Genomic DNA, 26,861 nt, shown 5'->3' on the forward strand with positions numbered 1-26,861 from the left:
CGCATGCAATGCATCAGCGACAATGGGACAGTAGTCCCACGCTGTGAACTGTAATTCCCCCTCCCAGTAGTCTGCTCTTAACTTGAGTACTTTGGAACACACGACATTCCCAGAAATACAGTGGTCCGTTATTACGAGTATATACTACCAAAACGTCACCGACGCGGAGTGCGCATGCGTGAAGACACGGGCTTGAAAGTCCGACAGTATACATGGACACGCTCGTAGTCTCTTTAGCCACGTGTATAAGAGCCTCGGGGGTCCGAGTTTCGTCCCCGCGAGAGCGAGACCTAATTTTCCCGCCACGGGGAGAGCTGAGGTAGCGTCCGCAGACGGTTCGCCTGCTAAAGAAAAACGCAGCCGCTCTGCTGCGAAGTGTCATTCCCAGACAAAACTGAAATAAGAAAACTCCATGCGTCGTCTGCTAACAAATAAAGTTGATCGCATGCTTTATACGAAGCAAGAGCCGCGGCGAAGTGAGATCGGACGCAGGCTGGCATTATAATAATCCGATCCGCTATTTCACGCTGGAAGCCATTGACAATCCACGCTTATTTCTGCAAATCTCAAGTGGTTCTTCCGCCGTATACACAAACTGACATCAAAAGGTGAATGGAAGATTACGAAGGACAAAGACCGTTAAAGGTCTATCTCGCCATTGTGTGTATTTGTGGAACCTTCTGATAATGCCCAATAATAAACTCGCAAAAACGTTTAAAACAAGTTCTCATTGGTCGATTACGCGGGACTACTATATAGAAAGCTGTGACACCATGACCAATCAGCAACCGCGAACGCTCTCGCTCTGACCTTAACTATAGCGGGAGATACACTCTAAAAAAGTCTGTGCGTATACTTTCCCGCACGACACTCGGTGAGCCAATCAGCGCAACTAACGGAGGCAGCTCAGCGAATGACGATGCCCAAACATATATTTAGACCAAAAAACGCAGTCTGAGTTGTGACATTAAGCAATGCAAAACGTCACGCTTGCATTGCTTAATGTCACAACCCAGACTACGCTTTTTGGTCTAAAGATATGTTTCAGCACCGTCATTTGCTGAGCTGCCTCCGTAAGTTGCGGTGATTGGCTCTCCGAGTGTCGTGCGGGAAAGCAGACTCACAGGCTTTTTTCAGAGTGTAGAGGACTATTCTGACCCCATAACGCGTTCGTATTGGTTCGTAAGCTTAGTGACGTTATTTCTTTCTGGGAATTCGGGAGCGGAGTTTCTCACACAGTTCTCGCACTGCGACCCCAGACTAGCTGTTCCTGTTCCTTCCACTTTTGGTCCTTCAAAATTCTCCATCCAGTCTCAGGCGGTTCAAGAAGAGGGTACCTCAACTATTTACCAAATCCGATACGAAATAAAGTCGAGTACCGCGATTTTGCATCGTCGAACAACATTGCGTGCCATATGTGGAACTTCGGAAGCTGCCTCTGCCGCACTTACACGTCTTTCCTTCTTTTTTTTTTCTAGCGCAGGCTTTTCCTCACTTCCTTCCAGCGTTTATGCAACGTGCCTCGCAAAAAACACTTCGGGGCTCTCGAGGCAAAGAGATTGCAGACGGATATATAATAAACCATTTAAGTGCGCGCGTCTCTTTCTTGATGTTCGTTTCTCGAACGGCGGAGCTGTTCGAGCATTCAAAGTTCAAAGAAGCGCACGTAAATAAACGTATGATGTGCTGACGGTTTCCGTACGGCACTTCAAAGTTTCGCAAATCCGTCGCTGAAGAGCGGAGACAGAACTTCGCTCACTCAATATTCGGCTCTTTGAGGCGTGCACTCGGGAATTCATGAACTGCAACCTCGCCCGCGCTCAAATCGCTGCGGTACTTAAATAAAAAGAAAGGCATAATGCCACTTTGCTGAAACGAAAATCCTGCCGCATTAAACTAAAAAAACTGCGACGCGCAGCAACGTGTTTCTCGCGTCCCCTTTCACGACCTTAAACGAAAGCGAAAATAATAAGTGTAACGGCAATCAATATTTCTAGAAAAAAAAAGCGCGACGAACCCGATATCCTAATGAAAAGTCATTAGCATGCAATAACATTTCTTTTCCTTCTTTATTTCTCAAAGAGAATCAGAAACTAGTGAACGTAAAAAGTGCCTCTTATTACACAGCAAACCTGAGACAGAAATAATTAGAAAAAAAAACGGACAGAACCACACAACTTCGTTGTTCAAACCGTTTTTTTTTTTTTTTTTTTTTTTTTTTTTTTGGGGGGGGGGGGGAGGGTTTATTATGGATGTCGTTCACCAGCTCACCTGCGTTTATTTTTTTTTTCTTTACTTATTGTTGCGTGATTTTCATAGTTCGTTCTCATTAAGTGTTGCCGGAATATATGACCGGAAAAGATGAACGAATGTCGAATCTTTCTGCGGATGATTTAAAAGTGGCATCACTCGACACAAGGCCGAGGCTTGAAGATTTTACTCCCAACTTTTATGTCCGCGAGATTTACGGGTCTTTCATCTCGGCCTATTCGATGGAAACGACAAAATCAAAACACTGCACGATGATAGTCACCAGCAAGGTCAGAGAGACGGCCATATTTCATCTCGGGGAAATGATTATACAATTGTTTACCGTGGTGCGTAGCGCTATCAAAGGGGTCATATTTTCAGCCGTTCGGGTCAATAAAAAAAAAAATGAAAGCCGTTTAACTCCCTGCAACGCCGAATTGGAGCGCAGCTCTTGAGGAGGAGGAGGGAAGAGTACTGAGGGGAGGGTACTGAGGGGAAAGTACTGAGGGGAACGGTACTGAGGGGTCACTTGACCTGGGGGGGTCACGTGACCGGGGGGGGTCGCGTGGTTTCGGAAAGAAAAGGTCACGTGACTTGGGGGGAGGGGGGGCTCGTGCGGTGCATTATGGGACATTTCCCAGAATGCACCGCGCGGTGACACCGACGGCGATGCCGCTCAAGCCGGAAACGGGCGCCTAGGAGCTGCGCTCTAAAACCATGTATTCCGCTGTCAAAACATAGTTCTGAAAAATACCTCGACGGCACGAGCATTCGCCTACCTTCTTCTAAAGCCACACGTTCGTACTTGCGCGCATTCCTCAGCGCTATACAGGTCCAATGAGATTAAGCAGATGCGAAATGGAGAGACGAACACACCTTACAAGCACGCCAATGATAAAATATACAAAAAGATGTCATCGGCGCTTGTTCCTTCCTTTCTGAAGTGGAAACACTCCCACAGCGGCTGCCAAAGCAGTCCACTATACGCTGTTGAGGTTCGTATTATGCACGAGGCCGATCAAATAAAATAAAAAAGGAAGCAATTACGTCGGCTTACAAAACACCTTGTCTCCGAACAAGAACACGCAAAATGCCTGCTACGTGCCGCCGATTACCTCGATCCCTAGCTTCGCCAGAACGCGACCAAAGTAAAATTAACCGTTTCAACATCGCCGTTATACGAAGGTAGCCATCACGATTACAGAAGCACCACTATAACGAGCAGGTTCGCCGGATCTAACGGCAACCATTTGTTCCAACGAAAGGTCCTCCTTCTCCTCCTCGGCTTCCTCCGGCACAAACCCCGAGCCCCCACCCGTACCCCCACTCCCTCCGTTCCTCCACTTATTTTTATTAGGGAGTTTTCGTGCACCGTTTTCGCAACCCTCTCCGTCACTCCGAAGACAAGACTAGAACGGTGCGTATGCGCACTAGAGGCATTCTCGTTGCAAAGAGCGTATCGCGGAGGGGAAAAAAAAACGGTCTACGAAATCTCCATTATCCATGCATATCCCATCCCCCCAAAGAACGAGAGACCTCATTTAGGTCTGGCACCAGATACCAGCTCGGTTTCCCAAACCAGGCACAGATACCTTGATCAGCGTGCGCCCTGGAAAGCGGTTCCAGCTTGCGTAACGGGTAATGCGCGCGCAATCCTTCGACAAAGCCCGCGTACGCAAATCCTCGAGAGGAGCTTCCACTTCAAAAGTACCGTCCCGGATCAAAGCGACCGAAAGGCTCGCCTAATGAATGCGGACCAACGCTACTCCGGTTTCCCCTGCATGCGATGGGACGGCAGCGGACGCCACGAGCCATCTCGGCCAATCCAGCGCAGTCGGCGTATCACGTGACTAAGCTCGCACCGGCGTTACTGAGTCCCTCCCAATGGGGCACGTGACACACACACACCAGTCACCGTATTGGCTCTGATGGCTCGTACAGCCTCCACTGCGGTCCATATGTAGGATGAAACGGGGTATACAGAGTATAGTCGGGAGCGGGGTAATGCCAGCATTACCCCGCTCCCGCGGCATTTTCTGTATTCTAAATATTTTTAAAATGAGTCGGAAGGTTTCTTAGATCGCGACAGGGTTATTAACCGAAATTTGGTACCCGTATATTTAAACTATACAACACTGGCCGAAATTGCTCCACACTACGGGATTAAGTCTGATGACAAATAAACATGTTTGATAAAGTCAAAGACGAACGCTATACTTCGTTTCGCCTTACGTCCGGACGCAGCCTTCGTTACAAGCTGATGAGATCAATCATATAGTGTCAAACGCGCGCCAACGTGGTGTTCGTCATTGCGATAATAATCCCTAGAAAAGTGTAACAAGGGGGACAAACCACGAACAGAAATCTCCAAACACAGCTAGGCGACTGGTGCGCGACCGAAAACATCCGCCTGGTCGTGGTATCGAACCAGGGACCTCTTCATTTCCAGTGGAGCGCTCTACCAATTGAGCTAACCAGGACGTCAGTATAGCAAACGAACAAACGAAATGATAACTTTATTATCATCATAACCTTAAAATGCAGGACGTTCATCGTTGTTGGTGTCAGACTAGCGGCGGCTGTCAAAACCCCTTTGCTCTGCTGACGTCTAACTCCTGGTTAGCTCAGTTGGTAAAGCGCTCCACTGGAAATGGAGAGGTCCCTGGTTCGATACCAGGACCAAGGCGGATTTCTTTCAGTCGCACACCAGTCCCTTGGCTGTGTTTGGATATTTGTGTTCGTCCTTTGTCTACCCTGCTCCCCTTCTCCGGGGATTATTATCGCTATTCCTGTCCAGCTCGCTTGCACATTTGCATTAATTGGAATATCACCGTATTCGTCATGTTTCTGAACGTGTTCTATCATCGCTGAACAAATCGTGCGATTTGCGATTTGACACTGTATCAAAATCGCAAGTCGCTGGGCCTTCCCTGTACACGGCGTCGGCGTCAGCCCCCCCCCCCCCCCCCAAACTTGAGGTCACGTGACCCCCCTGAGGTCACGTGACCTCGGGGGATCACGTGACCTCACGGGGGCCACGTGGTCCCCATGGCGGAGTAGCAGGCAGGATGACAAAGTGAGGAGGAGGGAGGAGGGGTATATCCTCCCCCCAGTACCCTTCCCTCCTCCTCCTCAAGAGCTGCGCTCTAATTCGGCGTTACAGGGAGTTGTAAACAACTTCCATTTTTTTCTTTTTTTTTTTTTAGAAGGGCTATTAACATGCCTTTATGCAAGCTCGGTATCCACGAGCAACAGGGTCGAGTCCGAGGACGCACGTCGGGGCGCCACCTAATAATAGGCTATTTGTCTAGCCAGAGGCGCTGCTCAGAAAAATGGGATCTACGTGGTCCATTTATGGCGACTGAAGCGAACATTCCGCAGAGATGAAACTTTCAGCCTGCTGATTGTGTTACCGCAGCTTGGGGGCAGCGGCCGTGTCATTATGTTCACCGAGACAATGGGGTGTTTTGGTAGATCGTGTTTGCTTTTCCGATGACAGTAAATGGTACCAGCAAACGGACAATCCCTTTTAGTGCAGATCGTTATTTTTGGGCTCCGATAAGGATATCTTATAACGACACAATGCACACGCAAAGGCGCCAGCGGACTATCGGGTGCCGTTATCACACTCCAAAAAAAAGGGGTATATTCTTACACTCCTTGTCACATATACGACACCCCAAAACTTTAATTCGACGTAAAGCGCACTGACGTCAAACTGACTGCCCCAATTAAAAGGTTAAAAGGCGCGAACAAACGAAAAAAGAGACACGTACGACACGGACAGGCGCCTGTCCGTGTCGTACGTGTCTCTTTTTTCGTCCTGTTTGTTCGCGCCTTTTAACCTTTTAATCGATATGAACCAACTAGCCCCAACCAAAGTTTTATTGACTGCCCCAACATTTGCGGGAGGGTAGATGACGGTGCGATATAACATATTAAACAGCTAAAGTACGTGTCAAAGTCTACAGAAAAAAAAATACTAAGGTTTGGCAGTAAAGCCAAAAAAACCCGATAACTTTTTTTTTTTTTTTTTTCAGATTACACTTACATTAGCTATTTTAATAAGTTCTACAACTCGGCTAACAAGCTGCTCGCGAAATTTGGTAGCGTCGATTCAACTTCAGTGCGCTGTACGTCCAACTGAAGTTTTGTGGTGCCGTATATGTGACAAGGGGTGTAAGAACATACCCTCCTTTTCTTTTCTTTATTTTTTTTTTTTTTTTGTGTGCAGGATGAAAAAACTATGCACTAAAACTCTCCAAGATCCAGGGGCACCGTTAAGGGCATGTGGCGCCTCTCGACCTCAACGTTCTTCTTCAATACGAGTCCCAAGACATATCGGACGCTGCCAAGAGTCACCAAAGTCCTCAGCCGTGGTTAATTAAATACCGTGGAATGCGGGCACATAACACATTCCGCAGATGCCAAAAGAGAGTTGAACACGAACGGCACGTTTGCTCCCCGTTCCAAAACCAGGATTACGGTAGAATCACTCGTTTCTTTTTTCTTTTTTTTTTTTTTTGCGTTTTTATTGTTTCGCCACTTAAGCAATACCATTCACTGACTGCAATCAAGCGCACAGTTATAGCCTGTGGCGATATCTATCATCAAAATGAATCACGGTGATGCCGATCGCTATGTGGACACCAACTGCGAACTTTACTACCTCGCCGCGCCATTCATTTGGAACGGCGCGGTTCATTTAGTTCCTTCGGCGCGGTAGCCCGAAATAAACAGAGCCAGCGGAAATTCTCGGAAAAGTTCTGTTCGCATAAGAGTGAGCCGAATCGTATATCCCACTTGTGTTCAATTAGAAAACAGTAGGTATAAAAAAAGATTTTTTTTTTTGTCCATCTTCTTTGAGAAATTCCCTAATTTTCCCCCTTCATGCGTTCAATTAAGATATCTGTAGGCGCATCCAAGATTAGCTTTACGTCATTTTATCTAGACGTACACGTTTCAAAACGCAAAAGTATCCTCCCTTCCTTCGACAACCAAATCGTGTTAGAACTCCTTCGCGCAGCGCATAAATTGTGCGCAAAACTTCCTTCTCTTCTTGGCTTATCTCATTATCGCTGCGACAGCCAATGAGATTGCTGCAATCGCCGAAGAACCAATCACGAAGCAAGAAGCGAGGACGTGCTAAGCCACGCCCTGTTCAGTTGTCAGTGGCTATATAAGTTAGGGTATTACAGCAATGGCCAGAGCGCCCCTGTTCCAAATAAACGACGGAAAAAGCTCCGCGAATGAAGCCGCATAAAAATCAAATCAGCGAGAAAAAAGGAAGAAAAGAAAAGAAAGGGTTCGAAGAATAATTATAATTTTACAGTCTCTAAGGGAGTATATTTAACGATTATACTTTTTTGAGAGACCATAATTCCGCTGCCTCAGATAACCGAACAAATATTTAATCGGGATAAAAACCGTAAGCCCTCAGATGCCTCGGCTCCAACGGGCGTCCACATTTGGAGAAGAGTTTCAGTACCACTGTTTTTTTTTTTTTTTTTTCTCCCCCCCCCTTTTTTTTTCATATGCGTATAATTGATCACGCTGCATTTTTTGCAGGATAGCCATGGCTTGCTCAAGAGTGGCAAATACTGCAGCCGGAATCTCCATCTATACTCAATCTCACAAACATCTGAGCTGCAAGCAAAGGCATGGGCACGGGCGCGTGGCTTTGGAAAGAGCATGCCTCCTATGCACGCGTTCTCGTACAAGCAAAAGCATTATGCTGAGCAAGGCTCACGCGCCAGTGCCTTTGTCTTTACTGCAGGCATTCGTGAGATGAAGTATCGATCATAAAGGTACCTGTAGGTAAGGAACCTTTATTCTCTGCTCTCACCAGTCAGATTGACTACGGCACCGCTGTCGCAATGCATCGAGGGAACTTCAGTCTTTCTGCACGTGCAACAACCTCGCTGGAGCTCTCGGCATGTGGAGCACGAGACAGTACGAGCCCTCTCGTGCACTGCTTTTTGCCTCCTGAGTTACGGCGGCGTCACGCATGCGCCGAACGCTTGGTGAGATCGGTCTATAGACGCTTTACACACGCGCCAAATTACAGCCGCCATTGCTGACCTTCTCTTGTCTTACCGAGATGCCGAGCAACTGAAACGGTAGTTGACGATCCTCTTCAAAGGCCGATGCTTTAGAAAAGTACACAGTTGGATCTAATGTGGCAATAACCTGGCCTGCTATGGTAATGATGAAGTTAAATAGACGAAATAGGAGGAAACAAAAACTGAAGGTCAGTTATGGCGGCGTCCATGCACAGCTACTGCAAAGCGTCTATAGGAGGTATTCACTGGACGCCATATTTGAGGGCGATGTTTAGAGCGCATGCTCAGAACGAGCTCACATTAATAGGCTGCTAAGACCGGCAACCTTGATGGTGCTGAATGCACGCTCCAAAAGGACTAGCTCGCCGTCAGCACGCGCTCAGCAGCAGCGCACACGGATACGGCCGCCAGTGAATACTCCCTATCACTGATCTCAATGACAATTGCTGGATCGCGCTTGCCGCTCCCGCAAGTGAAGCCACCGGGCCTCACTCGCTTGGGATACGATTTGCCGTTTTTGCTAGCCTTTGCTGCGGTTTTCCAGATTGCTGACGACACGTTTTCTACTCGTTCGTCGTCATTCGCCGAAGAAGTTTTTTGAAGACTCTGTGTATTGTTGAGACTTGCCGTTGTGAACACGTGGAAAAGTTTACGAAAGTGCAGTGTCGCAGGAAAAAGGCACAACGCGTCGAAAGGAAGGGCTGGCGGCGTGTTTAAAGCATCCTTGGCACGCCGAAGTGCCGTGTCTCTGTGCCTTCGCACGCTTGGATACCGACGCCAAGAACCGACGCCGTGTGAATGTGTTTAGCGAGTGCAATGTGCGTGAAGCCGTATCAAAAGGTACGACTCGTCGAAAACGTGTCGCCGGTGTCGCGGCGTGATCAAAGCTTCCTTGGCACGCCGAGTGATGCATCTTTGTGCCTTCGCACGCTTGGATACCGGTCAAGAATTGACGCCGCGCCAAAGTTCTGAGCGTGTGTCGCGCGTAGATGCCTTTAGATCATTTATATATATATCGGCCACGGAGTTCTGGATCGTCCAGCTGTCCCGGTGAGTTGCTATCAATAAAAGGGGGAGATCTGTACGTGTTCTTATGTACTATATTAACCATGGCTATGTCCCAAATCTACTCTAATAGATTCCGTGGGAGCACGAATAGGGCAACGTTGTGGAGCCAGGGGGGTTTTCGAAAGCAAAAGTACAAGACGGCGAGAATGAAAATCTTTGAAGCGCGGCCGATATGGTCGTGTGCAAAGGCGAGCCGCGCTCAAACGTCAAGTGCAATTAAGTAGGTTGATAATAAGCCAGCACTGATCAGTGATGAGGAGCTGTTGTGCACGGTATTGTGTAAATCGTCTAAGGACGAAAAAAAGACGTACCTTCTCCCCATCTTCCGTCGCTAGTGGACGCTGGATTAAGCTCGTTCCTAAACCGCGAGAGGAAAAGACGCTGATCCAGAGGCACGAACAGCTTCACGCACATTGCACTCGCTGAACACATACACACGGCGTCGGTTCTTGGTCGGTATCCAAGCGTGCGAAGGCACAGAGACACGGCACTTCGGCGTGCCAAGGAAGCTTTGAACACGCCGCCAGCCCTTCCTTTCGACGCGTTGTGCCTTTTTCCTGCGACACTGCACTTTCGTAAACTTTTCCACGTGTTCACAACGGCAAGTCTCAACAATACACAGAGTCTTCAAAAAACTTCTTCGGCGAATGACGACGAACGAGTAGAAAACGTGTCGTCAGCACGCTGGAAAACCGCAGCAAAGGCTAGCAAAAACGGCAAATCGTATCCCAAGCGAGTGAAGCCCGGTGGCTTCACTTGCGCTGCAGCGAACAAGCGGGGAAGCGCGATCCAGCAATTGTCATAGAGATCAGTGCTCCCTATTCAGATCCTCGCGACTCAAGAGCGCGGGCTGACTCGACGATTTCAAAAGGGAGTACCTTTCTGCTGGCTGTGTGAATAAGTCGATATCATTGAAACCCTTTGCTAAGCATACGCAAGCGCGTGAAGACTGCATTATCCGCGTGCGAAAACGCCTTAGTAATAAGACAGTCTGGAAATCATTTCACCCGGATTGTCACAATCGGTACTCCGGCTCATTTCCTTCGAAAATAGCTTGCCTAAACATAATCCAGCAATAGACATTCTTCCCCCAATTCCACGTCCAGCTTTCCTCGGCCTCCATCGTTATAGTACGTGTTGCATCGAATGACACCGCAGGCGTCCATGCATATTTCTGGGATCTTAGAATACTGCTGTTCTGTTACATATTCACCTTGCTCAAGTTTATTTTTTCCTACCATACTATGATCTCCCAGTGTGGCAGGACCGTCGCGCAAGGAAGAAAGACGGCTCCTCAAACAACGTGTGCAGATTTTTTATTTTTTTTAACACTGTGATTGCGGTTTAAGGACAAACAGAGGTCCCAATAACAGTTTAATACTGGCTCCCGAGTACCCCACCGCCGCCACCCCAACGACAGTGGCGACAGGCGCAGCCATTCCAGGCGTCGCCCTGGTATGCCGACCGATCCTTCAGGACGCCGCGGCCAGTTGTCCGTTCCGCCTCCCAGCAGCGCAAGCTCGCCGCGGGGAGACAAGCGTGGCAGCGGCACGCTGCGAGTGACGTGCCAACAAAGCCCTCCCGCTGCCGCCGCCCGCGCTGTTTTGAAACGGCTTTCGCGCGTGGAACTGTCCCCCTGCCCGCCTGTCCCTTTGCCACGACCCATTACGTAAAGCCACCGTTTTTGTCTTCTGCCTAGCAGCGGGGGCGTCAATGTACGGTTCGGTAGTGCTGTGGCCGCGTGTTAGTGACGACGAGATAACTAACACCACTAGAGTTTAAAAAGGCTACGTCCAACCGACCCAATCGCGAGATCCACTGCTGTGGAACCGCTCTACGGTCACTAGGGAGATTTAGTAGGTCGTTCCGATAATCCCGATAACGGTAACCGATAATTATAGCCCCGCATATGCGCGGATTACCCGCGGATCACCCGCGGATATACGCAGTCAACTTGCGGATACGGATAAAATTTAACCACATTCGAAGGGTTGCGGATCGGAGGCGAATATCCGCTGGTCCGGATCTACACAATTTTGCCGAGCCAAGACCCATAATCGTGCGCGATCGCGGAGTGTAGAGTGAATAAGTGAGTGATGGTATAAAAGTGCATCGAGCAATGTTTTCCGGGAGCAAATTATCCCATTAGAAAAAAAGTGCCGATCGGGGAGAAAATTGTTCTTTACGCCTAGACACGATTTTCACGAAAAATGGCTTTGGGGTGTTGTATGTCGCCAAAACTGTTGTCACAAGAAAAAGTAATGCATAGAAAACCCAAAAGCGTACGAGCCACAAGAAAACAGACGCCCGCCCCTCTTGATTTCTCGATTTTGTGACGCAAAAATAAATGCGTAAACTGCGGGTCGGATGTGGTTCAGAATTTTGCGGATGCGGTTCGGATACAAAGTATGCGATTGCGAATCGGATGAGGATATAATAATTTAAGAGCGTTCCGGATGCGGATCCGACGCGGACGATCAAACTGTTATTCGCGCAGGGCTCTACCGATGACGATACGACGGGCGCTGGTGGAGTGCAGGGCTCCCCTACCGGACATGCCTCAACCATCTACTAAAACTTCCTAGCGGAAGTTTTGGAACGGCGGGGAGACCTTCCAGTTGTCCCGCCTCCAGCGCGAGCTTCTCATCTACGATTACGATAACGGTTTGGTGTCTCGTGATATTTCAGCTTACAACTGCGCCCACCCCAAGTACGACAGAGGGCAGCGTGCGCGTACTGAAGGCCGGGTTAAGCCGACGTATGCTCGCTCGTTTCGCTGCGTTTTATGGCAGATGAGAGAAAAAAAGAAAAAAAAAGCGAGAATAAGGCTCTCACAAATAATCTGTTTCAGAGAAGACAAAGAAGACCCCGCAGAACACGACAACAAAAGGCGAACCCTGATTCCGGTCGGGCTTCATCGCAACGCTTTTGTTGCTTGCCGCTTAAAAACTAAAACAATAAAAAAAAATGTCGTTAAGATATGCAGAGCATAGGGTTGCCGCAATCCAACACAATTCGGACGCTCGGTTAAAGGACGAAAAGAAACCAACAAAGCGGGTGGAGGAAATCCACATCAAGACAATGACGGTGCAGCCCAGCGCGACGAAGAATCAGACGAGATGAAATTCCCCAAACGTAAAATATAATAAAAAAAACTTTGAGGGTGCCGAGACGACGAGATTTCGAGGTTCGTCGCGCCGCTTCTCTTTTATCCAGTACACAGCCAAATATATGCGGTTGCTCAACACTCGTCGTGACGTAATCGGGTTCCGAAGCAGCATGGGCGCATTCCAATTCGCGGGACTGTATACTGCCAACGTCGTGGACGTCGATCGAGTGACCAGGGGGGAGCCCCGGTGACGAAGGAGCTTCGTTTAAACGCGGCGGGCGAGAAGCGATGGCACCAGACAGACATTCCCCGAAGCACAGACGCGCCTCTAGACCAACTTAAATCACTGACGTCACGCTACAGCGGTGGCGCTGCTGTCGGTACTGCGCATGCGCAGCGCCCACACCTGGTGTGGGCAAAGCGAGCTTGTTTTGTAAACACCGTGTTGGTGTATAAAGTCGCGGTCACACTGCACAAACATCATACGAGTATAATAACAGCCGCGGTGCTTGCCACAGTCACGATGACACATAAGTACCTGTGCACACGCCTCGGGCATCTTCGAAGCATGTTTGTTCCACACATAAATGTATGCTTCGCTCGTGTCTGCAGACTGTATTCTGTACGATGAATTGGCAGCAGCCGTCACTGTCACATCCCGTATACGCGACAAACTCCAGTAGGATAGAGACTCACCAGCCAACTCTGTTCTTCGACGGACATTGAAAAAGACGGAACCGGGCGCGTAAAACATCCGAGCCTTTACGCGCAAACGGCAGCAAATGTAAAATGCGTTATTAGCAATCTTTAGCACGCGAAGGATGCATGTATCGTGTACTACGCGTACAATGCGCGATACAGCGATTCACAAATGCTAGTGTGATGAAAATTGGGTTCATACGGAACGCTAACCTAAGCAGTAAAATTTGCCGCCCTCCAACACTCAGCTTTTCAAAGCAAAATGAAAAAAAAAAAAAAAAAAAAACGTTGATGTCGTATTTTTGCACCAGCAGTGGCGGGCAGTATACGAGCGCAAATTCAAGAAGCGGAGCTCACGTTCAGCTTTTTGTTTTCTTTCGTTTTTTCACCAACCCTTCCAGCCCCGTTAACCTACGGCGAACATTATTCGGAAATTTCCGGTTCACGAGGCGAGGACAAGGCAAAATACTTCGAACGAAGGTGTCATTTTTTTTAAACTATAATAATGAAATTTCCCCCGATCGTCTCCCGATAAAACAAAGAACACCCTATAAACTCGGTATACTCAACCCACGCGGCAAGCAGCTCTGATAAGAGTTCCAAGACGTAATTACGAGCGATCTCACATGTTGAGCGCATTGCGTTGCGGAGCTTGGACACAAGCGCCGGTGCCTCGAAAACAAAAGACAGATAAAAAGACGCAGGAGAGAAAATTGCGGGGGGCACCCGTACGCGAAACGCACTCGAGGGGAACGGTCGTCCGCGGCCCAACGTCGAAGGCCATCCGATCGCCCAGGCACGAGCGCAGAAACAGAAAATGGCGAAGTTGCAAAAATTGCATCATGCAACCTGCGTAACTTGCGTAACAAAAAAAAAAAAAAAAACGGTTTTCGGGGTTTTTACGCGAAGATAACTCGGACAAGCCTCTGAACCGAAACTCATAAACTTTTGTCCTGCAACGCAGTTTAGCCCTTCGTTACCGCCTCGCATGTAAAGCGAGCGATAATTGGAAAGTTTTGAACGCTCACAGAGACGACAATCAAATAAAAAATATACCAAAAAAAAAAACGCAACCAAATAACAACCCGCGACCTGCTTTAACCAAGGTGTGCATTCGCTTTATCTTTAAAACAACGATAAATAATAAAGACACGGCCTTAGAAAGTGGGCTTGGCCAAGGAAACCTATTCAGCACACCCGTATCTCACATCACAATGTGAGGCGCAAGACGTCTCGAAGCAGAACAGCGAAAAAACGGCGAAGCCGCTCGTGTCGGCAGCGTACCAAAGGCGAAGTCGCGAGCTTAGAGGTAACAAGGGCTGGTCGCAATTCCTCCGGAAAATTTACATCCACGCCAACGAAACAACTCGGAAAGCGTGTGCTCCGGTCCTACCGCGATTCAGACGGTGTCGCATTTGCGCGTAAATTTCGAGGGGAAAAAAAAAAACAAAAAAAAAAACAGCAACGCGAGCCAAGGATGCATTTTGACGCTACTCAGAACTCCATCTTCTGCCTTGAAAAAATTCAAAAAGGATACTGGGCGATGTAATCTTGCAGTGGCGAAATCCAACACGCGTGTTGCGTTCCATATATTGTGGCAAAAAACGAAAGGACTTCCCGCTGTGTCTGCGGGAGCTTCGTAAGTAAAACAGAAAGAGGATTCATCAAGCTTTTCTATGCATATTTCTTTTCTTTTCTTTTTTTTTTTTCTTCTTCTTTCCGAAGTTGGTGAACGTATGAAAGTAAATAATATTCTACTCGTTGCATCTGAGAAGCCGCGTTGTGGAATCTTCTCGGTGACGGTCAGCCGCCGAAGAACGAAGCATGTGAAACGCAACGGGGCTCACCTGAGCGATGACCTGTGGCATGATCACGTGCTCGCTGGTGGGCCGGCTGCGGTCGTCACTGCTGCTGCTGACGCTAAAAAAGAATAAAAAAGTTATTTGTAAATAAAATTCGCACTTAAAAACAGCGACCTCCCTTTTTTCTTTTCTTTCTTTTTTTCTTTGCAGAAAAGTGCGCAGGGTAAGTTGATAATCCCAATCCGCGGACGACAAACACAGCAAACGTACAGTGCAGCGTAAAATACGTCTACGAGTAATTCATGTATGTATACGCTGTAAAATCGTATCCGCATGTTTCCTTCCCCGCGGAACACGGCACGCCAAGGGTCAATCCCTGAGTAAATAGCGAGGCACAAAAACAACGTCTGCGCAGAGACTGAACGTTTGAAAGATAACGGTCACTGTACCTGTGCACATATAATTTTCAAACCTGTCTTTTTTTTCTTTTTAGCTTTATAATTTGCTGGGGCAACTCCGTTGATCGCCGTGACTGAATTGACCTTTCCCGTGATCTGCGGAGAAGACGCACAGGAAATAGCGGCACGACTGTGTGTGGCGAACTTCAATAATCACCAGGCACTTAAAGGAGCAATGCAACAATTTTTGTACTGTGCACAAATACCGCTTAAAACGGATCCCTAACGTTAATGACCTATGACACACGCGTTCGTTTTTCCCGCCACGCAATAGAAGTCCCAGAAAAAAATTTAAGAAAAACAAGCAGCGTTCACCCCCTCAACTCGCAGCCAGAACAAGCGGCCACGCGATATGGAGCCGATTATATGCCGCCAGTGTTGATCATAGCCACGCGCTGGAGTTGGCAAAGTACAGGACACGCGCTGAGTTCCAGACATTTTTATGGCTCGGCTGTTGTCGTCGTCGCAGCGATTGGACACGGGTCACAACACGAATGCTTCTCGAGCTAGCAATTGTCACGAGCCCAAGTCGAGTGCCCACGCAATGCTCGGGTCCAATCTATGAACCGCATTCAAATATCGTCACTTGGGTGTACTGCGATCCCCGAGTTACGTCATCAAATTTTGCAAAGGAGAGATTGAATGAAAATGATCGCTTTTGTCTTTGAAATTACACCGCAACAAAGGAGTTTCTTGGCCAATGGCGTTGCGTGTGAGTATCCTTGAGTCCCAGGTGTGCCAGTAAGCTTGTGTAGAGAGAAAAAGATTCCAATGGAATATCGTTGCACAGCTCCTTTAAGATATCGAAGCATTGTCCGGTAAAGACAGTCAGAAGCCATGTTCCTGTCTCGACGTGGCTGCCCACGCGCTTTGAGCCATCATTGTTTGCTGCTTCGCGTGGACTACAAAGTATCGTCAGTCTTGCACGTTTCGGACAAGTGCACTCTGACCTGTTTGAGAAAGACTCACGGAAGGTGTAAGAACGTGCAACACGCGCGTCAAGGTAGTTTTCGCAAGCCTTCAATCGCACGCGTTTATTCACACGGCGTTGGCCAGATAGATGTCTTGCTTTCAAGTTGTGTGCAGAATGCTATGTTGCCTTCACCATCGGTAGGGTCACACGCAATGGAAAGGAGCCACACACGCCGCCGTGTCTCTGCCCTGCATTCTTCACAAAACGCGGTACGATAATTTATAAGGGCGCTCGATCAGGATCAACGCTCGCAAAATAAACTGCCACCCCCCTCAAAAAAGAAAAAAAAAAGGTTATTTTGATAGAGGACATAGCAGGATCCATCCAGTGCAGTAACAACGGGATAGGATACCCAAATATTTCGCTCTGCGCCAAGCAGACGCCTTTCCTAGGCAAATGGACGCTGCAGGCAGAAAAGGTTACGCTATTTTTTTTTTTTTTTTTACTCTTTACTCAGGTAAGCTTATTCTTTGCAATTGTGATACACAAAATGCACCCTCTTCGGCTACCTTTGTACAAAAAGTTTACCTCGATAATTAAGGAAACCGATTAAGGCAGTCCCCTCAAAAGGCCAATGATTCATTTGGCTCACACGGTATGGTGAGCGCGCGGGGAGTAAATGAAATGATAAAAGCACGGCCGCGAAAAAAAATAAAGGACGTTCTCGTCACTCCAGCCACCAGAAAGCAATCGGAGTCGAGGTCCTCGTCCATCGATATCCGGATCGATATGAAACCGGCTCGTCCGATGTATGGAAATGAAGTGGGCGAAGCCAGGGTCAGCGGCCCCAGATCATACGGGCACATAACAACCTCCGACTCGCCCCGACGACGGAAACTTCACACGGCGACTGCGTTGAAGAGCACCCGCCGCCAAATGTAATGTGATCCGATTAATAATACTCGTCCCCGGAGCAACCGAAATGCAATTAAATAAGTTATTGCTTCACGGAAATTATATTACGAGCCACAAGTGTTCTTGATGCTGCATCTCAATGAGTGCATACATTCCTTAATAATGCATTCTTTTTTTCTTTTTTTTTGAGGACGACGAATTTCGCAAAAAGCTCGTCTTTTTCTTTTTCTTCTTTTTCTTACTTGATGTCTTATTCAATTCAACTTTTATTCATGTAGAAAGAAGAAATTATAACATTTCTTCGCTTTAAATATTCGACTTCTTTATTTATTTATTTTTATTTTATTTTTTTCATTCGAAACTTTTGCAATATTCCTAGGCCGCGGTTCGCCGACTGATTAGGCGCGAGACAGCGTAAATTTAAATCATACTTCTTTGAATTGCCTTTTTTTCGTTATTTTTTTTTTTTTTTTTCTACGATGGCCATTTGTCCGCCACTCTGCTGTAATCGTCTTACGTTTTTAAAAGCTATTCGAGCACTTCCGCCCGCTGGTCCCGACTGAAGCTGCATAAAACAGAGAAAGCAATTTTGTGAATCTGTTTTGTTTCCTTTACCGCACAAGCGAATGAAATTACGACTCTTGTCTGTTCGCCTTTCACGTCGTAATTTCGTTTCAGATCCTAGAAGAAGAAAAAAAGGAGACAAAAAGGAAACTTTAATTTTGACATCAATTCAGAGAAATACGTCCGCCGGGCAATATTTTGTAATATTCATTTAAAAGAATGGGGCAAGCGAACCACTGGTGCGTGCTACAAAAATATTTTAGTACTTTTATCGTTACTTTTGTCATTGGTCTATTAAAATAAAAGGTCTTCCGGAAAAAAAAAGTTGGAGGCCATCATTCTGTAATTTGTACATCAACGATTCAGTCAAGCTGTCCAGAAACGTCATAATCGTTACTTACGCTGACGATACTGGTATTTTCGGATTGAAAAATAATTTAAAGAAAAAGCATCGCTAAGTTTGCGAATTATTTACCTTGGAACCCTCAGGCTTGGAGGTGCCAGAAATTACTTACAAATTAATGAGTATAAAGCTCAAAGCGGTAATTTTCAGGTCTTAAAATATCATCTATTATGATTTCGAAAAAAGTGAGGTGGTTTGCAGTTCACCACCAAGAACGATGGGGGCATCTCTCAGTGCCCACATTTCTTGCGATACGCAATTCGCTATATTACAACAAATATTAAACCTTGAAGAACATTCGGTATAGTTTACAAGCACCATTACCAGTCAGAAAAGCTCGTTATATATTAGACAGTTTTAGTATAGCGTTGCAGGCGCTAGCGTACACAATACACAAAAGTATAGCGTACGCTATAAATAGCCTGCACAGACCCCTTTTAGTGGTCCGTTCCGCAAACGCTACCAAGTCGACCGCTTACTAGATAAATCGCAAAACCTGCGGCTGTGATTTTGAGCGTTACTTAGCGCCACCTAGCGCCATAAAAAGACGATCTAACATTAGACAGTTTTAGTATAGCTTTGCTGGACCTTACGTACGCAATATGCAATAGTATAGCGTACGCTAAAAATGACCTGCTCGGATTGAATTTAGTTGTGCGTTACGTTTTCGAGTGAACACCGCGCATGATCTTGGTTAAATTTGCTAGAGCCGTAGAATTCCGCGTGCTTATAGCGCAACCATGCTCCTGGAAAGAAATATTGAAAAAGAAAAAGTGTCCAATCACTTTATTTCAGATTAAACCAAGCCACAGCTGCCTCGTCAAGCGCTTTCTGCGGGGTACAGAGGATACGAGTACGAGTGCGTAGCCAAATTCGATCACGGAGCCTCCGTCAGTCGTCCCGTGGAAACGGCACCTTTTATCAATGCTATCGCGGAGTGAAATTCATGACCCTGATGTCCAGTGCATAGCGAGAACTTCGGCGATTTCTTTTAAAGTCGTTCGTATGTCGGCGATGAACTGTGGGAACAGGCTTAGCGTTGAGCAGATCGCAGCGTCGACGCACACTGCGAGCGGCGAACACTTCCACTGTGCACTCCTTCAGCTGCAGGGCGATCTGATTCGACCGCGGTAGGTCCCAGAAAGAATCGCTGAGCTGAGCACCACGCAATTTCACGCAACACAGAGCTTCGAAAACTCCACGTCGCCCTTGCTGCGCCAGTCGAGGCAACCGCCATCTTGAAACTGGCGCTCTCGTTGGGTCCGAGATCTCTCGAGAGCGTCCCGCAAGGCCCGCTAGCCAGCAACGCAAAATCCCCAGCGTTGCGTCCGTACGCAATACGCTAGCCCTTCTATTGCGTTCTGCGCATGCGCACTCACGACCCGCAATTTCCTTACGTACGCAAAGCTATAGCGTACGGTCCACTAAAACTGTCTATTGTTTCGCACAATACTGTAGCGTTAGGGGAATTCGAACTGTCGTACTTTCATCTTGTACGGCAAGGGGGGAGGGGGGGGGGGCGGGGGGGGGGGGGCGTCAACCTACGCTTGAAGATTAGCAGGTGACATATGTATTTCGGAGAAGGGCAGTTCGTCTAATCAAGAATGCTCCGTATAATAATATTGCTGCACCATTACGTGAAAAGATAAATAAATAATAATAATCATAAAATAACGCAAATGCCCAGATATTTAAATTTAAACTTAATAGATTTTACTATAGTCGGCGACAGGTTAAGAGGCCACTATTCAAGGTCAGTTCACACAAGGTTATTTTTCTATATTACGTTACGACCGTTACGACCTCAAGGGGCAGCTTCGCACGCGACGTACTGAACACGAATGTCCCGGAGATTTCTCACGTAACGCAGGAAATCATAAGCAAACGCCCCCTGTGGACCGACCGTGAAGGCGGGTTCACATAGCACCGTTTTCTTAGGTTAGACCTTTGCATCGCTTATCACCTGGGCGAGAAATGCTGAGTCACTGAGCTGTGGACGCATGCGCAGCGTCCGATATACCGCACAGCACATATGAACAGCGCATGCTCAGAGGGCGTTGCGCAGCCCAGCAGAGAAAGATGGCAGCGCCCAAAAGGCGATTTTCGCCAAAGGTCTATAGACCAACACGCGTCCCTGACGTCACGCAGCTGCGGTGGCGCTGTCGGCGGCACTGCGCATGCGCAGAAGCTTCAGTTCACTTGAATTCGGTTTCTGCGCATGCGCAGTGCCCACAGCTTGTGTGAGCAAACGCGGGCTTGTTTGTAAACAGCGTGTCGGTCTATAAGTCACCAAAACATTCGTCTCTGGAATGTGGAGTACCGGGCTGTTTCCTTGAACTCGTAGCTACGCTTCATAGAAAGCGCACACGTCCCGGTGACTTGTGGCGTAAGCAGACGTAAGCTTTCGTAACGTAACGTAAGAAAACGGGGCTGCTTGAGGAGTATACGGAAACGAAAAACAAAAAACGACGACCTTTCTGGTGTAGAATGCACGTTGTGGAAGCAGTGTGGAAGTTAACATATACAACCTGGTAGACTCGTTCACGTTTTCCGCCAAGTCACATTCAGGACTGTATAAGGAACTCCACGAGAGAAACATACGGCCGCGAAAGGGCACTCCTTCTCTCACCGACCGCAATTAGGCGCAATTTCAAAATCTGTTCATTCGTTTTAAAATTGGTTTTCATGACCTTTCTGCCGGCAGCCCAGAAACAAAGTCTAGACCCGTGTTTCTGGGCTGCCGCCACAACAGAGACCATATTTAAACGAACAAAATAAGAGCGAAAATTTCGTTTTCGTACCCCTTTAATGACCTACCTTACGCTGTCGGCCCGTCCAGCAAGCGGGCAAGGTTCAAGCAAGAGCTGTCTCGATGCACGGCGGATCTATTCTCCGTTTCACCTTAAGGTGCAACCCCACCCTTGGTTAGTGCGATTCTGAACCAACAGATGGCGGTGAGATCGCCTTCCAAGCCTGTTCATCAATCCGAGAAGTCGTGTGTGGTGGCGCTTCGATACAGTGGGGTATTTTTCTATATCCTGAATTTGACATCCCTGGTCCCTTGCTTGTTTTTCTCTGCACGAGCTTTCTTTGGAACGCGCACAGCTGCGCCAGTTCTCGTGCAAGGGGGCCAGTTGCCTTCGCTCCGAGCTCACGTCTCTAGCAAATGTAGGCAGAACGAAACGCGAGAATCGTCCTGAGCCAAATGGCGAGACACATGCACAACAAAACTACTGACGCGTTGAAAATATAAAATTGCCTGTGCACCGTTATCGGAAATTTCAGAGGCCAATTACACATATTTGAACATGATCAGATTTATGTTGACACGAATGAAGGTGACAAGAGGACGAATAGTGAACTGAAAAATAAAGGCTTAATTGGCGAACTTGTGCCAAACAAAAAAAAAAAAAAGAGTAAGGAAAGAGCGTCGAGGTAGCAGAAAAGCAGGCGGCGATTCGGCAGCGTGACAGAGAGCGAGAGCGAGAGTGACTCGACGAGGTCGCCGGCAGCTGCTTATCTACAGTGCGTCACCATCTCGAAAGTTCGGGAAAGAAGGCAAAGAGCGTCGCGCGCTCGGGGCGAGGATGAACTGGCACTTTCGAGAACAAGAAAACAGGGCGAAAGTTACGCCTGGTGAAAGAATGAACGCAAACCTTCTAGAAGTCTGTGACTGAGCGTTGCTTTCTCGGCTCGGCGGGCGGCACTGTGACGGGCCGGCGCTTTTGTCCTGCATGTGTTTGGCTCTTTGTGGATTTCCAGGAAAACGAAATGACGGAATAGACTTGGGTGTCCAAAATTCTAGCCTAAAAAATTAACCACCTAAAAAAAAAAAAAACTATTTTTGGGTGGTTAGGTGCCTCACTCAGGTAGCTGGGTGTTCATTTTGACCAAAACCACGAGACTGGAAAACACAAAAAAAATGACACTCAGGTTTAGATGTTGAGTTTGGTAAACCCAAAGTAGGGCTGGTGCGGGAGTCATAATAAAAAAAAATGCCGAGGTTAAAAATTAACTTAAAGCAATAAATGATAATAATTAATTATCATTAATTCGTTATTGTAATAATTAACGAATTCAGTGATAAATGCAATGACTGGCCAGGCAAAGATTCTTGGTCTGTGGATAGCTTTTCCACAGTTTAAGCATAGTACAGGATGTTACAACAAAAAAAATTACAGGGTCTGTTTTTTTTTTTTTTTTTACCGCAAGAATAAACTAGGCATCGCCGAACGCTCAATTTCCGCCCGAAGGCAGCGCTAGAGGTCACAACCTGATGTCAAAGTTCAGCCCGATCCGATACATTATTCAAAATTTAAGTTATTTTCTGAAACGTTCATTGGGAAAATGGCGGCCGACGGAGCTTTCGAATACATGCGGCTCTATGGCACCAGAAACCGAAAACGGGCAAAAATGGGCTTCATTTTCCCATTGAAATTTTCAGAAAATCACTTATAACTTTTGAATAAGGTGTCCGTTCGGGATAAAACTTTGGCATCTGGTTGTAACCTAGCGCTACCTTTTGGCAGAAAATGAGCGTTAAACGATGCGTACTTTATTTTTGAAATAAAAAAAAAAACTTTTTTTTTTTTTGTGGCATTCTGTACTAGTTTTGATTTGGTGATTTGGTGATTTATGCGCGCAAGTAGTGGTGTGCAAAAATGAAAAAAAGAAGCAAACGGGTACAGTTTGACATTGTATAAAATATAGTATAAGACTCACATTAAGAATGAAACAGCCCTACATTTTGCACTAGCGTTGAGTGTATCAAAAGTTAAGGGTGCATCAAAGGCTAAAGCTTGTACACATATACTGCTAAGGCCATTATGTTTGAAAGCTCCATAGTACTTTATTACCCTCAGATTTGGTGTAAGTCCCCTCCTCATTGCTTACAAGAAAAATAAGGTAACATTCTAAGCTTGGGTTGATAGAAAAACTCCACCTGCTGACAGCTACCAATCATCTCGGCGCCGATTATGAGTATTCACTGCATTCCGAAGGTTGCGTGCCTAGAACGAGCTTTTTCCCACGTGATTTTATACAATCGCAATTGTTCTTGACAAACAACAATGTTTACTCAGGCAAGTGGGGATATCTGAAGCTTATAATATTTTGTATTGATTGTGGCACACGTGGCAAGTTGCATAGGCTTTTTTACAATCCGCGAAATAGAATGCTCCTGGGTTACTTTGGTCTCAAATGCATGGAGCACACAAAAGAACACGAACTGATTTTCAGTGGGAAACAAAAATAAATGATGATAAACAAGCGTGTAGTCACGGGAAAACTGAGGGCATTGCACATATACAGAAGATAAGCTTTATTTCACTAAATACATTACCAATAAAGTATTTGGTTTTACCCTGCGAGCGAAGCGGAACATACAAGTGCGAGCATACTGCCCTGAACTATACTTCCAGTGAACAAACGCACCATCCAAAGCATCGAGTTCGTTTTTATAGCTCTTGGTACGCTCAAACCTTTGAAAACACAATTATAATAAATTCTATTATTTAAATTATTTTTATTAAGTGCGCCTATTTTTTTTTTTTTTTTTTTTTTTTTTTTTTGCGTTCACGTGCCATTTTCTTAGACATATAATATTTTTCCAGAAGTCCGACACCTATAGTCTGGTTCATCATAAGTAAGGGCCCAATAATCAAAGATGTCGACAAAAAAAAAACGCGAACAAGCAAACACACATTGAAAATGCAATGTAACGACACATTCAAAACTAGTCGTTAGTTTTTTAGAGAGCAGCAGTTTCGTAGGGCGACATTGTTACCCGTTGAAGGTTATAAAACGTGCAGTACAACTGTTAGCTCGGAGTCTTTAACGTGCATTGCGCAGTATATGTGGTACACGATCGCACGACGGTAGGATGAAGATGGTCGACTGAACCCAGGGTCCCTGTTAAAGCCCCTTGATAAAGGCGTTTTTTACAAGTACCGCCAACCATTGTTGGGGAAACGCGCAAGAGACGTGCTACGAGCGGGGTGCTGCGCCGCCATTTGCCTCCAAGGGCCACTTGAGACACGGGCCTCGTGCACTGACACCTTTGAGGTTATTTGAAAGACCAACGCAAACACATCGAGGGGATTTAGTGCCTACACGTTCCGCCAACGTTGGGTTCCGAAGCGTGAGCTCCGTGCTTTGAACGAGCATTTGAACGAGCTCGAGCATTTCTCCACGTGCTCTGATCATCTGCGGTGCCACAACACACTCGGCCAACGGTCCCCCGCCGCACTTGGTTTAGCCTCTGAGCTAAACCAAATGAGCTATGCTTAGAGTATCGGCACTTTTTCCCCAAAATTATTGTAGGTGCCGCCACCTTGGTGGTTAGTAACCAATCAAACGCAACTGCCGATCGTCATGATTCAAAAGATTCGGTGTCAGGCAGCTCGCGTAATATTGCTTTGCTTTGTCACGAACTGTTGAAACATTTGTGGAGGAGGGAAAGGCGTTTCCTGTGATTTCAAAAGGTTCAGATAACTGACAACCATTATCTTAAGCACCAAGATGTCTATGAAGCGTAACTTACTTAGTTGTTCTAGTTTAGCCCGACCGCATAGGCATAGAAAGAGAACAAACAGCTGGGCCTTGCGCTCTTGCGGCTGCTTCAGTGGCTTTATCAGCCCGTATCGTTGGCTGCGTTCCGAACTAAGGTAAAGCAAAGCAAATATTCAGATCTTAGGGTTTCACAAGACAAACCAACAAAAATCCTTCGGAAATTAAAAACAGCGCGGAAAGACGAGGACCAGACAAAGAAGTGACACGGACGTAGCGCTGACTTACAACTGAGTTTATTGAACGCAAACTCGCAATATTTATTTGCGGTGTCACGAACAAAAGAACATAAAAAATTCAGCCCATGTGATGTATCACCAATAAAAATAAAACAATGATAAAAAACATTGAAAAAAACATTGAAAAAAATAATAATGAAATGCGCCATGACACAGCCGTACAGAGTATGTGCTAAAAATCGAGCAAGTCACGGAACTAGAAAATTCATCTCTTTGCCTGATAGGGCCACAGAAGGACTGCTTACACATGCTGCACCCAGCCTCGCTATCTCAACAGCCTCTAGAATTTCGCGAGTAAGCTGGTCCCTATGACGCTTAACAACCTCACACCGTTGGAAGTCGGGAAGGCAACCACAGTCGCGGCAATGAATGCCCAGGTGACCAGACACGGTTGTGGAGACACTGTAAGCGTGCTCTCTCAACCTGTCGTTGAGACAGCGGCCCGTCTGGCCAACGTAGCGCCTGCCACACGTCAGAGGGAGAGAATAAACAACCCCCTCCGAACACGGGACAAAGCGATCTCGATGCCTCGTACTGCAAGCCGTGGCCGCCCTCGAAGAAGGGTTAACAGCTCTGCACAACCTGGACAGCTTGTCCGGGGCAGATAATAAAACGTCGACGTCACACCTGCCAGCAATGCGTTTTAGGTTGTGGGACAGGCCGTGTACGTAGGGAATAACCACAAACTTTCTTCTTTCCCTTCCCTTTCTGTTGTTGGCCTCTTCTTCACTTCTCATAGGGCTGCTCTTGATATCTTTCAGCAAAGACTCGGCGACCGTTGTTAACACGTGAGAGGGAAACCCAGCATCTGCGAGGCGTTCAGTTTGCCTGTCAAAGCTATGTTTAATTTTATGATAACAAGACCTACGCAGCGCATGTGTATAGCAAGTCCTTGCAATCGCCCGCTTGACAGTTTTTGAGTGAGCGGACTCGAATGGCAACAATGGATTGGATTTGAATTTAACTATATGTGCAGGTCATCTTTGTTGGAGCTATGAACCCCGTGCTGGAAAGCCATTGTTGCCATTCGAGTCCGCTCACTCAAAAACTGTCAAGCGGGCGATTGCAAGGACTTGCTATACACATGCGCTGCGTAGGTCTTGTTATCATCAAATTAAACATAGCTTTGACAGGCAAACTGAACGCCTCGCAGATGCTGGGTTTCCCTCTCACGTGTTAACAACGGTCGCCGAGTCTTTGCTGAAAGATATCAAGAGCAGCCCTATGAGAAGTGAAGAAGAGGCCAACAACAGAAAGGGAAGGGAAAGAAGAAAGTTTGTGGTTATTCCCTACGTACACGGCCTGTCCCACAACCTAAAACGCATTGCTGGCAGGTGTGACGTCGACGTTTTATTATCTGCCCCGGACAAGCTGTCCAGGTTGTGCAGAGCTGTTAACACTTCTTCGAGGGCGGCCACGGCTTGCAGTACGAGGCATCGAGATCGCTTTGTCCCGTGTTCGGAGGGGGTTGTTTATTCTCTCCCTCTGACGTGTGGCAGGCGCTACGTTGGCCAGACGGGCCGCTGTCTCAACGACAGGTTGAGAGAGCACGCTTACAGTGTCTCCACAACCGTGTCTGGTCACCTGGGCATTCATTGCCGCGACTGTGGTTGCCTTCCCGACTTCCAACGGTGTGAGGTTGTTAAGCGTCATAGGGACCAGCTTACTCGCGAAATTCTAGAGGCTGTTGAGATAGCGAGGCTGGGTGCAGCATGTGTAAGCAGTCCTTCTGTGGCCCTATCAGGCAAAGAGATGAATTTTCTAGTTCCGTGACTTGCTCGATTTTTAGCACATACTCTGTACGGCTGTGTC

General features: G+C 47.1%; 1 protein-coding gene across 1 annotated transcript in view; it reads right to left on the bottom strand.

The window, feature by feature from the left end:
* LOC8051271 (pleckstrin homology-like domain family B member 1) overlaps nt 1–26,861 on the bottom strand; it is a 462,041-nt gene that overhangs the window by 341,682 nt on the left and 93,498 nt on the right. The window contains exon 15 of the mRNA XM_040207523.3: nt 15,036–15,108. Within this exon, the coding sequence (XP_040063457.2) occupies nt 15,036–15,108 (73 nt within the window). The remainder of the gene's footprint in view (nt 1–15,035; nt 15,109–26,861) is intronic.

This window comes from Ixodes scapularis, unplaced genomic scaffold, assembly GCF_016920785.2.
Source record: "Ixodes scapularis isolate PalLabHiFi unplaced genomic scaffold, ASM1692078v2 PGA_scaffold0__279_contigs__length_252992795, whole genome shotgun sequence".
NCBI classification, from domain to species: Eukaryota; Metazoa; Arthropoda; class Arachnida; order Ixodida; family Ixodidae; genus Ixodes; species Ixodes scapularis.